Source organism: Struthio camelus, chromosome 24, assembly GCF_040807025.1.
Source record: "Struthio camelus isolate bStrCam1 chromosome 24, bStrCam1.hap1, whole genome shotgun sequence".
In the NCBI taxonomy this organism is placed as follows: domain Eukaryota; kingdom Metazoa; phylum Chordata; class Aves; order Struthioniformes; family Struthionidae; genus Struthio; species Struthio camelus.
In genome coordinates, this window is record NC_090965.1 from 6441860 (window position 1) to 6456361 (window position 14502).

General features: G+C 49.7%; 2 protein-coding genes across 4 annotated transcripts; one reads left to right on the top strand and one right to left on the bottom strand.

Moving 5' to 3' along the window:
* The first annotated feature begins 712 nt into the window (after positions 1-712).
* On the top strand, positions 713-9420 carry TAF8 (TATA-box binding protein associated factor 8). 2 transcript variants are annotated; one of them, XR_011136143.1, is made up of 10 exons: positions 713-780; positions 1204-1360; positions 2131-2229; positions 2847-2909; positions 3361-3485; positions 3808-3955; positions 4839-4981; positions 5474-7200; positions 7729-7829; positions 8543-9420. XR_011136143.1 is itself a non-coding variant. In XM_068918262.1 (8 exons), exons 1-8 carry the CDS (start codon positions 721-723, stop codon positions 5615-5617), a joined length of 939 nt encoding a protein of 312 aa, XP_068774363.1. In that variant the 5' UTR covers positions 713-720; the 3' UTR covers positions 5618-7241. The 2 variants fall into 2 exon arrangements, 1 of the variants encoding a protein (XP_068774363.1); XM_068918262.1 differs by lacking the exons at positions 7729-7829; positions 8543-9420 and having other exon boundaries at positions 5474-7241.
* A 292-nt stretch (positions 9421-9712) lies between these two features.
* On the bottom strand, positions 9713-13241 carry CIMAP3 (ciliary microtubule associated protein 3). Of its 2 annotated transcripts, XM_009678474.2 has the most exons (6): positions 12841-13241; positions 12348-12490; positions 11930-12028; positions 10979-11112; positions 10579-10696; positions 9713-10141 (listed from the first exon to the last, which is right to left on the bottom strand). In XM_009678474.2, exons 1-6 carry the CDS (start codon positions 12863-12865, stop codon positions 10073-10075), a joined length of 588 nt encoding a protein of 195 aa, XP_009676769.2. In that variant the 5' UTR covers positions 12866-13241; the 3' UTR covers positions 9713-10072. The 2 variants fall into 2 exon arrangements, with proteins under 2 accessions (XP_009676769.2, XP_068774364.1); XM_068918263.1 differs by having other exon boundaries at positions 9713-10696.
* Between the last annotated feature and the right edge of the window lie 1261 nt (positions 13242-14502).

Genomic DNA, 14502 nt, shown 5'->3' on the forward strand with positions numbered 1-14502 from the left:
ACACTGCTAAAAGTACACATTGCTTACAACAGGAAAACGTGAAATGTTCCCACAGTTACAAGGCTCCTGGCCCACTGTTGGTACCTTTCATGCTTTTTTAGGAAAAAAATTTTGAATGGAAACACAGACTGCTCCAGACCAACTGGAAAGCCACTGACAACAGGTTTTGCTTTCCAGCTCTCTTTCATGGACCCTTCAGAAAAAGTTGAAGGCTCATCCCCCAAGGTACCCAGACAAGAAGCAGCAGACCACAAACTGCAATGCATCTCAGGAGATAAAGAAGTGTTCTTTTGAACTTGAGAACAAGGTGTTCTTCTGAACTTTAGACCCCAGCCCGTATCTGGTGGGGACACGGGCTGCAGCCGGCACTCAGGGCCCACGTGCAAGAGCAGCAGCCACATCATGCCGGCAGACTCGGGGGCACAAGCACACAGGTGTGCAGGCACACAGGGGAGCATAGGCCACCGAGGCTCCCACCCAGCCACCCCGCAGGAGGCCCAGCCAGGCCAGGCACGCAGGGCTGTGCGGGGCCTCCAGGAAGGCAGCGCTGTCGCGGGCCCAGGGGACCCCACGGCCGCCAGGGCCACTGCTGGCCCGGCTCCCGGTGCAGGCTCTCTCCGTACCCAGGCAGGTGGCCCCGCCCCCTCCCGCCACTACAAACCCCACAACGCCCCGCGCGCGCGCCTCACGGCAACGTCTCCACCCTCTTACCCCTCGCGCATGCGCACAGCCTCACATGGCTCCAAGATGGCCGACACGGCGTCCGGCGGCTCCGGCACGGTAACGGCGGCTCCTGACCGGCGCGCGGGGCCGCTGGGGAGGGCGCGGCGCGGCCGAGAGCGGGCCGGCTAACGGCTCGTTTTCGCCGGCGGCGCCGAGGAGGCTGCGGCCTGCTCGACGGCCTTGTAGGCGCAGGCTGAAGAGAGGGAGGCGCTGATTGGCTGAAGGGCTGGAGAGGGGCGGGGCTTAGCGGTGGCGCTGGATTGGCTGGAGGACCGAGAGGGGAGGGGGGGAGAGGAGTACCGGCTTTTTTAAAGGGGCCGCGCCCCGGTTATGTGGAGCCCCGGGGAGGGGGAACGTCAGGGAGGCCCAGAGTGGGGGACGGGACGGGACGGGACGGGACGGGACGGGACGGGACGGGGAGCCTGCGGCTGCCCCCCGCCTCCTCTGAGCCCGGCGGGGCGCGGGGCTGTGTGTCCGCAGAGGTCCGGCAGCAAGCACCCCACGACGCCGGCAGATAACTACTACCTGGCGCGGAGGCGGACGCTGCAGGTGGTGGTCAGCTCCCTGCTCACCGAGGCCGGCTTCGAGAGCGCCGAGAAGGCCGCCGTGGAGACCCTCACCGAGATGCTGCAGAGCTGTGAGTCGAGTCGCCGCGCCGGCACGGCAGAGCCCGCGTGTCCGCCCGCAGAGCGAGGTCGCGCCGGCGCTTGCTTGTTTCTCCTAGGGCCCCTTTTCAAATTTGCTCTCTTCCGTTTCGATTTGCGCCAGCGGTTTTAGTGGAAAGCTCGGCTGGTGCTCAGAGCCTCCCCCTGGGGTCGCAGGCTTCCGAGGTGGCAGGCAGCTTGCCCGCTCTCGGAAGCGTTTGTCTCGCTCGGTGAGCATCGGGCATCTAAACAACTTTGGAAACCTGTCCCTGGGTGTGTGGAGTGGGGAGTTACAGCACCACGTGTTTCATAGAGATGCCACCAGAATAAATAGAGAAATAATAAAGTTCTGGGTACTTGGTTAGTTTAGGCCTGTGTTTGGCAACTCCGCTGCTGCCTTTCTGGGTGGTGCGCCCAGGATCTCCGTTTGCATGTTCTACTGAAATCAAAAGATGATTAAGTTTTGAAATTTCTTTCTTTCTTTCTTTCTTTTTTTTTTTGTTCATGCTTGTGGACTGATATGCCACACATTTTGCTATTGCATTTATGGAAAACATTTGACTGATCTTTACTATCTCCATCATTGGCACGTGCTTTAATTTTAAATATGCAAATTATGAGACTGGATTTCAAGGGTTATTCTTCTTTTCTTGTCAGACTTGTTAAAAATCCCCTCAAAATCAGGTGTCCGAAGCCAGGGTTGGGCTGATATGAAACTGTGGTCACTGTCCGGAAAGAATATATGGTGCTGTTTCTTTCCCAGATATTTCTGAAATTGGAAGAAGTGCCAAGTCCTACTGTGAACATACAGCCAGAACGCAGCCGACACTCTCTGATATAGTGGTTACCCTAGTTGAAATGGGTGAGTAGCTGACTGGTCCCAGTAATTCCAGCTGCCTGTGTTGCAGAGGATTTGGATGTGCTCTCTAGCTAGGAAAATCTTTCCCCCATCTTTCTAGTGCTTGTGTGGTGCCCACTGTCCTGAGTGAATATTGGCATCTTCTGAGATGGGCATTGAGCTCCGCCTTTGCCCACAGCTGCAGCCCCTCACTGCACATGGTGGGTTTTGGTGTAGCAGAATGGCAGTTTCTTGGGACAGGGGAGGAGAACTCTGCGCTACTCTAACACCTGCTCAGCTTGGGGTTGCTTTCTTCCAGCTTTCTGTGCGTTTGGCTTTCTTCAGCTGGAAAGACAGTTGCTGAACTTCAGTTCTTGTGGAGATGGCAAAGGTAGCTAAAGGAACTGATGGCGAGAATGGTCCAGCTGTTCAGGGAAGGGCTTGTACAGGTGCTCAGCTATCTCTATTGTCAATCCAGTACGAATATAAACAGACATTACCTAATTTTCATTCTTCTGTACCGTGGAGCCCATGGCAAAACTCTGCCTGACTCCTTTCTGAGTGGAATTACGCCTAAGAGGAGGGATTTTTGACAGGACAAACTCTTGGTGTGATTTGTTTCCTCTTCTTTTGTATTTCAGGGTTCAATGTAGAAACGCTTCCTGCATATGCCAAGCGCTCGCAGAGGATGGTCATCACTGCCCGTACGTGGGAAATCCTTTCTCTTCATACCTAGGAAATTGGAAATAATTTGGTGTTCCCATCTGACATCCAGAGAGCTCCTGCTCTTCTGATGGATGATGTAGTCTAGTGCTCCTGGCTGTGCAGTTCATGTTAAAGGATTTCTGTAATGACTGTATAATAGGTGAAGGAAGGATACCCTCCATCAAATCAGTTGTCTTTGCTTCAGCATCCTTACTGCACATGAGACTCTCAAGATGTTTTCGTTGTGTAGGAGAGAGGGCTTCAGTAACCCCTGTTCCCTGTTGGGATGCTGAACGCAACCTGCAACTATTGCTTATGAGAAACGTTCTGCTCCTTTTACAGGACCTAGAATCATGGGTCACAGCTCAATGTAGGCTAACACGTCTTTATGGCTGATACTTGGCAGAATGATGCTGGCTGATCTGTGTGTACATGTTTTTTGAACTGTAGCTCCTGTGACAAACCAGCCCGTGACTCCCAAAGCCCTCACAGCTGGACAGAACAAGCCACATCCATCCCACATCCCTGGCCACTTCCCTGAGTTTCCAGATCCTCACACCTACATCAAGACGCCAGTGAGTGAAAAAGACACTTGTGTCATTTGGGGTTTATCTGAAGTCAATGGTATCATAGTTAGTGTATGAGTATTTTTACTATGGTGCTGGTACTTTTTATGCTGGTACTTTTTATCCAAGACATTGTTTCTCCCTTGCTTCATGTTTATGGGTCACCCTTGCTTGTAGAGTTTAGGCTGGCTGACATCTGTAGCTCTCTGAAAGGCTGCGCATGTTGAAGGTCTATGTTTGCCTGTAGCGTCTGCATCCTAGTAATGTTTTGAACTTCAGTTGGCTACACTGCATCCAGTAACTGAACTTTTTTCCCTTCCCTTCTCCACAGACATACCGGGAGCCAGTTTCTGATTATCAGGTGCTACGGGAAAAGGCAGCATCTCAAAGACGTGATGTAGAAAGAGCTCTCACACGTTTCATGGCAAAGACGGGAGAAACACAGAGTCTCTTCAAAGATGATGTTAGCACATTCCCATGTGAGTTATGTATGACACAGTGCCTTTAATGACAGCTACCTAGCTGAGTATACCTTTATAGTTCCTGTTACTGCAGGAGGTGAGCACTGAAGGATCGTGTTTTGTTTGCCTTGCCAAGGAAAGGAGGGAAACGAGGAATTTTCTATTACAAGTAGATAAAGTAGGGGTAAAGAACACAGGGTTCAGAATCAAACCTGATTCTGCCAAGTTGCAGGCTTCCACCCTAACCAAAGGCTTCTTCCTCCTGATGCTGGAGGAGGCCTTGGCTGATAGGTGCTCTATTCTAAGCCTCCTGTGTGCTCATTCCAATCCCGTCTCACCCTCCGTGTAACTTTGAGCAAGTTAGTTCCTCTCTCGCTTGCCTTCACATTTCTGTGCTAGCCAGCGGTGGTGAACGCTGCAGGTTTTCCCCTTTTCTCACAGACAGGCCTTTGCTCTTTTTTTCTGTCTGCAAAGCAGTGATGAGAATTCTTGCCTTCCCAAAGCTCACTGGGAGCACAGATTATCCTAAGTGTTATCCTAAGAGGGACTAAGTGATGCTTCAGGAAATGAGGCAGTTGAACTACTATGAAGATCAGGAAGGAACTTTTTGTGTTTGTATGATGCTGTGTCCTTGCTTGGAAACATAAAAAGGGCTTTGAGTCAGAAAATTGGAAATTAGAGACTGCCCTTTTTCAGGGCCTCATATTTCATTCCTGACCCCTGGGAGTGGCAGGAAGAGTGTGTGTGTGTGTGTGTGTGTGTATGGTGGGGAGGGATTGCTTTAAAACGTGAACCAGTGAGAGTGTTTGGTCTCTAAGTAATTGATTATCTTTGTGCTTCATAGCCTCTGAGTTGCGGAGCCTCCTCCCAGCTTGCTGACTCTCTTTTTCTCCAACCCTAGTGATTGCTGCCAGGCCTTTCACAGTACCCTACCTAACAGCTCTTCTTCCCTCTGAACTGGAAATGCAGCAAATGGAAGAAACAGATTCGTCTGAACAAGACGACCAGACAGACACAGAGAACCTCCCCCTGCACATGAGCACGGTATGACCAGCCTCAGACACTAAGGTCCCTTGGGCCTGACTTTCTTAAACATATGAAACCTGATTCTGCTCGTCTGTCTTCCTTGCAGCTGGGCAGAGTGGGTGGAAAATGGCAAAATGGGTTGCATTTTATAGCACCTCCCCAGGTGTAAATGACTAACATTGTCATGGTTCCCTGACTTTCTGCAGGGTGCGCTGTATAATGAGGTTGTTTGATGCTGGATCATGTGCTTTCAGTGCAGCCTTCATTTTAGTGTTAGAGGAGAGAGGAGTCTCATGAGATTCCCACACTGTTCCCAAAGAGGATCTACTTATGTTAGAAATCAGAAGTCCACACTTTTAATGCAGCTCCTTGTGCTGCAGTTTATCTTGGCTGCTTCTTACCTATTTTGGCCATAGGCTCTGTAGTGCTTGAACTCCCAAACCATGGCTAGCCTAACTTTGATTGTTTATGCATCTGGGTTTTTTTTGTTTTTTATTTTTAACGTGACAGGATGATTCAGGACCTGAAAAAGAGAATGCTTCAGTGCTACAGCAGAACACCTCCCTATCAGGCAGCCGGAATGGGGAGGAGAATGTGATTGACAATCCTTACCTCCGGCCGGTGAAAAAGCCCAAGATCCGCAGAAAGAAGTGAGGTGTAGCCATCGACTGCTCAGAAGAAGAGGAGCCCAGTTCTCTGGCTGTCCTGGGGGGTCATGCTGCTGTGGGTGAGAGGCATGGTGCAAAGCAAGAGGGGCAATGAGGCTGGTAGAGTGGCAGAAGCAGAATTGTGATCTCTCTCTCCTACAGTCATCCTGGTTTGCAGTGCTCCCCTCCACTCCTGCTGACTTGGAATGGTGAATAGTCAATTGCCTTAAAAGCATTGAAGGCCACCTGGTTACAGATAGGAACTGTCTTGTTTACTCTGGTTCCTTCTCTCTGTCACCTGGATTTACTCTCTAAGGCGAAGGGACTCAACAGGTTCTTGCTGCTTAGTGCTTCCCAGCAGGCACTACAGAATGCAAGGGCATAATTTGTGGCCGTCTCACAGGTTAGAAGAGAAACTTCTGCAGTTGACCCTGTCTGGCCTTACAATCCAAGGAGCAAGTGTAACACACAGAAAAAGCCCAGAGAGGTTTTCTGTTTTTAAACTGTCTTTGTATTGTTGGCAGGTAAAAGCAAATAGACTCTTCTTTTATAAACTGAAGGCGTCTGATATGTTGGTAAGAGAGCAAAGTGTAAATACAGAGCTAAGATGGCATTTTATGTTCACTTTCCTGACTGCAGCGGCACTTCTGACTTAAAAGCGCAAAGTGTGGTGTTTACACTGCCCTGCTTTGAGGTTATTTTCTAGCACTATAAACAGTAGGATTTAACGGCTGCTTCAGGCCATTTTTCAGTTCTGTTGTTAGTTTCAACGCAGCCTTCATCAGCTGTTTGAAAGATGCTGTGCTGAAAATCCTGGAACATGGAATAAAGCTGTATTGATTACAGTCCACAAGACCATGCTCTTAATCACATTTTTTTAATTTGTCCTTTCTCAGATATGGGCTTTTATCAACAGTAGTTCTTCCCTGCCTCCCCACCTTCTTTCCCTCTCCCAAGCAGAAGCCTTCTTTTCAGCAGTGGAAATGAGTGGCGATGGGAGTATTGTAATCGTTAGCTGGTTTTGGAGGCCTTTCCTTTAATCTTCATTCAGCCTTTACTTAGGCAAAATATGGGTGGCTTTGACCAAGGGCTCCTATTTGGTCTGGGCTCCTGAGCGTGATTAAATGATGTGGATTCAGTAGTCCCTACTACCTGTCAGCTTTTTCTCACTCATGCTAGTGTAAAATTGCTTTAAGCAGTAGTTAAGACTGCATCTTTCTTGTAGATCAAACATGGTGCTGAGAGAGGCAGCTGAGAGACTGCCTGCTGCAAGTTGCCAGACTGCTCCTTGCTTCCCAGAGTAGTAGCTGAGTGCAGGAAGTCTGTTGCAGTCAAGGGGTAGATCAGAGTTATGTGTATGTATATATGTTCATCTCAGTTCAGTTAAGCAGTTCTTGCAGGCCTCCCTCTTCCCCAGATGGCATCATCCAGGGAGGAGGTAAAAAGGAGGAGGAATTGTTTCAGCAAAAACGGAGGCATTCCTGCCAAACAGTCTGAAATGACATCTCTAGCAAGAGTCCTGCGTGTGCCATTGTCATTCCTGCTGGTGCCTTGGTTGTACAGAATAATGAATGTACAGAGATACATTGTGTATGTATGTGTATATTAAAATTTATATCTATTTTTCTTTACTTGGATTACACTTTTTTCATAATTACAAAATCCCTCGCTGGGTAGGGGAAGAATGTAGAATGAAAATAGTAATTTTTATGTTCATAATAAAAGAAATTTTATCTCCTACAAGCAAAACTAATTGAGTCCTTGGAGTTTAGAAAGAGTGGAAAAGCATGTGAATGGAGCCTGAGAGTGTGTTCACTTGGGTCTTGGCAGAGCTCCCACTGAGCAGTAAGAAGTCTTTTTCTTCCCTCTGCATCTCTTCCTTTTTCCACACCAAGACTTGGCAGCTGAGAGAGTTGGGAATTTAACAACACAAACTTTGTTTCATTAGAAGTATGTTCCTGAAGACAAAGTGCCTTTTGAAATGTCATCAATTTTGCAAAAGCTTTATTAGAAGGTTTCTCCAGTCACTGGTGGAACATTTGGTGGAGAAGGATTGCAGAATGATACGTACTTCTTTTACACCTTTCTTTCTTACACATGTATTTTTCTCCTAATTAGAAAACCAAGATAGAGGGAAATGAGGTATGCAGCATCAGCCATGAAGACAGTGGAGCTGGAAACAGAACCATAAATGCCAGGCCTTAGGACAGTAGTTTCCCGTGAGTCATACTCCCTCCTTTGAAAGGTCGCACCCAAAGAGCAATTGAGAATCAGCAACTACATCCCTTTTGGACAGCTGCAACTGCGAAGTAGCCTCTTGTGGTTGTGAGGGAAGGGGCCAATGCGTAGAGAGAAAAAAGGCTTTGAGCAGCTGTTGCAGTGGGACAGAAACTGGGAAACTGGAAGAATATATTTTGGTTCTGTAATTGAAATTGCACTGCAGGTGAAATTGCTACAGAAACAGCTAAACAGTTATAGAAATTCTAAATTCTAATCTGCATTGGGATTGGTAGTTATAATGAGAATGAATATTGCCTGTTCTTAATTTTCCCCTGAGATCTGCAGATTATTTACAGTCTGTGATCAGTACGTGTGTGTGTGCATGAAGGTATGTATATATTTATGTATGTCCCTAAGGTCCAAGTTGTACGCTACAGAAACAAATGATGATGAACGCCAGGACCTTTCTGTTTCAGACTACATTTGTGTTAATGGACACCTTCTTAACTAGCAGTATGGAGCTTGCTCCTTGCTCAAAAATAACTTCTTCGTGTCAGTAGGTGCAAGGCTAATAATGCAAAAGCACGTCTTGTAGGCCATCTTTAGGTCTATCTTTTTCCAGCACAGTACTCTTTGCCTGGGATGTATTACTGCATGCTAGTTTAAAATGTTTATGGACTGTGCACAAAGCCATTTTATTCTCTTTTCACAGATGTGTTTTCTGAAGAAGACTCACGGTGGAGGAGCTATGGTCTGGGCCTCGGGCAGGGGTGACTTTCCTGACTCTTTCAGCAGCAAAGAACCTACCCGCTGCTCATGAGGTTGAAAGCTGCTCCTTGGAAAGTAGGACCAGGTCGTTGGTGAGGAGAGACGCAAAGCCTGTCCCTTGAAGCATGACTGCCTTCTGTCTTAATAAACACATCCAGAGCAAACCGAGGCTGTGCTGTTCACGAGAGTAGTCCTTCGGACTTGCTGTACAGCATGCATTCCCTCGTTTTCCACCATCCCATGCAGACGAGCCATACTGCAATGTCATTAGCATGTGCTCTAGCTTTGCTTTTGGCTTGGGCAGATCCAGACCTACAGGGAAGGCTCGGGGGTTTACGGACATCCGTGTCTCCACCCTGGTCTTTGGTCCACATGTGATGGTGGGAGCCATGTCCTCGTGTGGTGCAATCCTGGGAACCGGTAGAGCAGTTGGGACAGCGTAACGGATCAGACAGGCTACGGATCGGGCTCGATGAGACGATGGCTGCTGTTCTCGGCCAAAATTTTGCTGTTAGGCCTCGTTTGGGGGCCAGAAGCGACGATGTGAGAACAAGCTCGCGACGAAGCGCTGACACCCCGGCCCTCGTCCCCGCCGTCCCCCGGTGCGGCGGCACCCCTCTGGCCTCCACGAGGAGCGGCAGGCAAGGCAAAGCGGGGGAAGACGAGGCACTGCGCGGGCAGCTGGACCGTTTTGGCGCGATGGTCCCTGACGGCAGCGCAGTCCGGGCAGCCATGCCGCGTATGACCCCCGGCTCATCCCTTTGGAAACGTTTCCCTCGGCTCCCTTCAGGCTGTGGCACACCCTGGGGAGGAAAACCGTAGGGAGGAAGAGGGGAAAGCCCCCGGGGCTGACCTGCGAGCGTCTGCCTTCCTGCAGGGGGGCCGAGACGCCTTTCGGCGACGACGGTGCCGTTGTGGGGAGGGCAGGGGGCAGCTGAGAGAAAGATGGTGGCCCTTGCCCCAGCACTGAGGGGACGGTGGGGCAGGGCAGGTGCCTGAGCCTCTCGCTGAAGGGGCGGCTGCCAGCAGCGTTAATTCGGCACCTCTGCGGTGCTGGCGAGGGGTGGATTTGGTGGGGGGAAAAGCCCCCTGTGGCGGCGCGGGCAGTGGGGCAGGGAAGGGGGAGCCATTTTGGTGAGGGCAGCGCTGCCAGGCGTTTCCACGGCGATGCGGAGAAGATGGCGGCCACGGAGCCAGGCCGGGGGCTGAGGCACCCTCCTTCGAAAGCCCGCCAGCTCCCCAAGTAGGCAGAGAGGCCGCTCTCCCCTTCCTTCCTAGCCGCTTTATTTATAAACAGATGACATGATACCAGATCAGCACAGATCGAAACAGCAAACGCCTCTTTTTGAAGCTCTTTTATTTTGGGAGGCAGAGTAAGGCGGGTAGATGTTTCCAGAAGAGCGAGGGGAATCGGGAAGAGGCCGGAGGCGCCCGCCGGAGCGGGGAAGGGGGACGTTGCGGCGGCCTGGACGGCTCAGCCGTAGTATAAACTCAGGTAGGCCATCCGGTTCAGGTGCTTCCTGAATTCCCTGTCCGAGATCAGCTGAAAGAAAACTAATATCCATTAGACGTTCCTCAACGCACTGTCTGCCGGGAGTCAGTAGGAAATAGCTTTCCTACCCATTAACCGATATTTTACATTGGGAACGTTTTCCTTTCAGGAGAGCCGCACAGGGAAGTCTGTGCTCGGGGTCTCACGTTTTGGCTGGAATCTTACTCCTAGAGCAAACTTCTTGATAGAAGTCTTTTTGAAGGACTGTAGCCATTTTCACAAAATTTAGTGTCGGCAGAGGGGTATATCTGATAGAAAATCCCCTTGTAGCTGGTGTCCCAGGGTAGTGCAGCCACGTACCCAGCAGGACAGTGAGGAAAAGATGACAAAAGATAGTGCAAATGCTTTTAAGCAGTCATCCCATTTCCTGTGTCAGCAGTATTCTGCAGGGAATCCCATCCCCTCATCCCTGCCCATGCGTTCGGTACCTCTCCTCTTAGCGTCCTCTTCACTGGCATTGGCACTAAAGACCAGTCTGGAGACCCAAACTTCATCGGCCAGGTGATTTTTTTGTGTAATAGCTTGTCTGCTTCATAACTTCCAGGTCTGAAAAAAAATAGGCGCAATATCTCATTTCTAGAACTGGAGTACGATGTTTGCCGTATGCTAATTTATCGGTCCTACCTTGATCCATGGGAGAAATGCATGTTGTGGTCTTCTAGTCATCATGCTAGGTGAAAGACTAAACCGCGTACTCGCAGGAGAGCTTTTCAAACGTACAAAGGATTATTGGGAACGCCGTTGCCTATCTCCTGTTTGTGCCTTAGTATTTGTCTCTGCTAGTACTCCTGCTAGTTACTAAAGCTGTAAGAAAATGAGTTATGTTACCCAGGGAAAAATTCTCTTTCCAAAGGCTTATCTGGAAATCGTGGTGACTTAATGGAAAATGGGGCATAGGCAGGCTGGCATTTTCTCTCTTTCTTCCACCATGACTGGTACATTCCTGGGCCAGGAGTCACAGTCTGTAAGAGAGAAAATGTCAATGCAGAAGGTTTTATGTTCTGCAAAACATTCCTAAGTGGTCTGATCAGCAGCCAGCTGGATATTACAGAACTGCTGTTCAATGCTCCGGCTACTCTGCTAGTGTAAAAACAGCAGAACAAGTCAAATATGCACTCACTACTGCGTACCCAATGAATCCTCTGATGTCTCTCCCAGTATACTGTTATTCTACAGAAGTTAGGCCAGAAAACATACTGCGCTGGTCAGGCAACAAAGCTGTGCTCTCTCCCTGATTTTGCCTCAATATGTTCATGTGCGTGTGTTTGAGATGTAAAGGAATATGTATATGCCTCTGTATATGTTGCCAGAGCTCATATGAGCAGTCAACAGTGTCTAGGCTCAGCACAGGAATTTACCTGCCCCTGGGTTATGTGTAGGGAGATCTATGATTGCCATACGTTTGGTCTATGTTTGCTTGTCTGCTAGAGCCACAGATACTGAAAAGAGGACTGGTTTTCCAACTCACTCTCGTTCTGGAGCAGAGTCTTTCTGCACAAAAGGCTCATGACCAATGAAAGTGAGAACAAAAAGCAGGAGCAGCTGATGTCTGCAGGGGCTGGAAGACTCTTGAGGGAGTTTTCTAGTCCCCACAGGGCTGCTGCATCATTTCAGTTCTCTTTCTCAGGTGGAACTGAAGCAATGCGTGGAGCTCAAGTATTGTGCACGAGTGACTTGCACCCTGAGCAAATGCGATCGAAACTGGTAGTCTATGGTGGGAACAGACTACAAATTCTTATAAAGCTGTGGCTCTGCTGCTCTGAGGGGTGTTTTTCTTACCTGTGGCTCTGGTATGAAACGTTGGGCTGTTCTTGCTCCTATCACGTAGCCTTTCTTGCTTTGTGGCTTGTGAGCCAAGGAGTATACCAGGCTGCTTTTCTGTAGTTCAAAAGCAGAAACATCTTACTGACATTTTAAAGACACCATTTGCATCAGGGGAAGGCCAGAAGTTTTAGAGCAGCAGAAGAGGTCATTCCCTCTAATTTCTCACAAATTAGAGCTTTTAAGAGTGGTACATCCCGTTGTAACTTTTTCAGGAGAGGAACATCTTTTCCTAGGTATCTGCATAGATCTTGTACAATGGCTTTGCAGGACAGGCGTTGGGGATGCCATGTCTGGCTCACCATGGTCTTATTGCTCCTATACTCTATGTCTGTTGTGAAGGAAAAGCTCTGAGCATGAAAGCTGAAAAACTCACCTTGTGATTCTGATAACGGCCTGGCCCGAGCCAAGGGTCTCCTCTGATAGGTACCAGCTGGATCCCAAGCCTGTCTGGGGCATGGTGGAGGGGGAACAATTTCCGTTCTTGACATGACCCAAAGGAGATCTGCTTCTGAACACCTGTGAGGCAGGGAGAGGGAAACGCCACCAGTATGATTCACCCATGGAGAGACAACATCTTGCTGCTTCTCTTCATTTCAAAGTATCCTCTTCTTCCTGAGGCCAAGCATCCCCCTGTTTCCCAGCTGGTCATTTCCCCTGCCCATGGTTATTTATGAGGGGTCTGTCCTTTGGATGGCTGTTCCTTTCTGCCACAAAGGCTTCTTTGTTCCCAGGCTGAGCAAAGAGGTGCCTTGAGGCCCGGTTGGGGGGGCAGATAGTTGGGGGAGCCTGATGCCTACAGGGAGCTGCGTGAGAGGGAAGGCCCTCCTGCCCGTAGCCCCCGTCAGCGTGTGCCTTGCACGGCTCACCTGTCAGCTCCCACTCGCCGATCATGCTGCCGGTGTGCACGCGCGGACGCGTCAGGCTATGTGTGTACTCCAGTTGCTATAGACACGGCAGGGGTGGATACACTGCTGAAGGGAATGCTGGCAATTGCAGCTCCTGAGAGCTACATGAAAAAGAGGAGGATTGATAAAAGCCCTGTGGATTGGTGTTTCCCAGAGGGGGACCATCCTGCCAAGGGCCCAGAGAGCTGCGCTCTCTTACGTGGAGTCCCTGGAAAGGGATAGGATGGGATGGGACAGGGCTCTGTGTGCACGTGCTTGAAACAGCGTGTGAAACAGCATGTGTTTGCAACAGTTTGAAACAACCTCCACACCATCTGGGAGGCTTGCCTGGGTGTGCTGGCTCCTGCACCCAGGAGCTGCCGTTTGCATGGGTGTGAGTCGTAGGGGCCACAGCTCTCTGGAGAGCCAGCCTTTTGGTTGTGCTGCCAGGACCCTTCTCTGTGTGCTCTCCTATGGCACAGCCTGATAGTCCCCATTCCCTCCTCCCCTACTTTTCCCTCTGCCTGGCCGGCATCCTGGGACAGCGAGAAACCCTGGCAAATGCCAGTGTGGGGCTGTTTGAAGTCCAGCTTGTGGATTTCTGCCCTTTCCTGAGCAGCGGTGTAAGTTGCAAGAGAGAATCAGGGAGCATCAGAATATTAAGAGTGAGATGAGTCCAAGCAGAGAGGATTGTTGCTGTTGGAGAACACTTTATTTCACCTTTACTATTCCTTGCAAATAGGTTAGAGGGGACTGTTTGCTGTTCTAGAATTGATATCTTCATGCCCAGTTGCAGCAGGAGCAGCTGGTATCAAAGACGAGGCCGGTCTGGCAACGCTCCAGGTAGGTTTCACTGTTATTGCAGTTGTAGAAGCTGCTCTTGCTAGATGGATCTGGATAGAGGCCGTTGGCCTCAGAAGACATATATAGAAGGTTTTTCCTCAGCTTCTGCACTTCCCACCTATGGCAGTTGTTGAGGAAGGACTGAACAGAGTTTAGACTCTCAGAAGTGGGCTTTCCAAGGACGGCAATATGGACGCACTTACTGCAGGCAGACCATCTCTTTGGATCCAGGTTTGTGATCTGAGTTGTCTTTTGCCGATGCCATTTAAGACTGGTGTCACTTCAGTGAAGTGAAGAGAATCTTCTTGAGGGAGTGTTATTTCTCAGAGGCCAAGCACTACGAGGGGGAGCCCAAGGACAGAGCATCATTTAGGTTGCGTTTGCTACTGCACTTATTCCCTTCTCCTTGCTCCGCTGTTTCCCAAACCAAGAGGTTTCTGTGTTGCCCAACATTCGTCTCTTGTCTCAGTGTCCTCTTTGCTGAGGCAGTCCATGCTCCTGACCCGTAAGTCTTTGGTTTGGAGGGCATCTACTGGAGGAACAGGATAATGAATGTATGTCTTCTGAGCCTCAGTTAGCTCTTCCAATCTTTCCGTGCAGTCTTCTATGGTACTTTTTTTTGCTGTTTACATTGCAGTAGTGCCCAGATAGATTTCTGTTAGGCTTGTGTAACTTCAGCTTGTATTTACTCAACCTTTCACTGCTCCCCTGATGCCTGTGGGGGTGTACATACAGGTGTGTACTTGCAGTGCTGGCCAGGAGCCTCATGCAGGGCACGTGTGAAAGGCTGCAAGCTTCCTC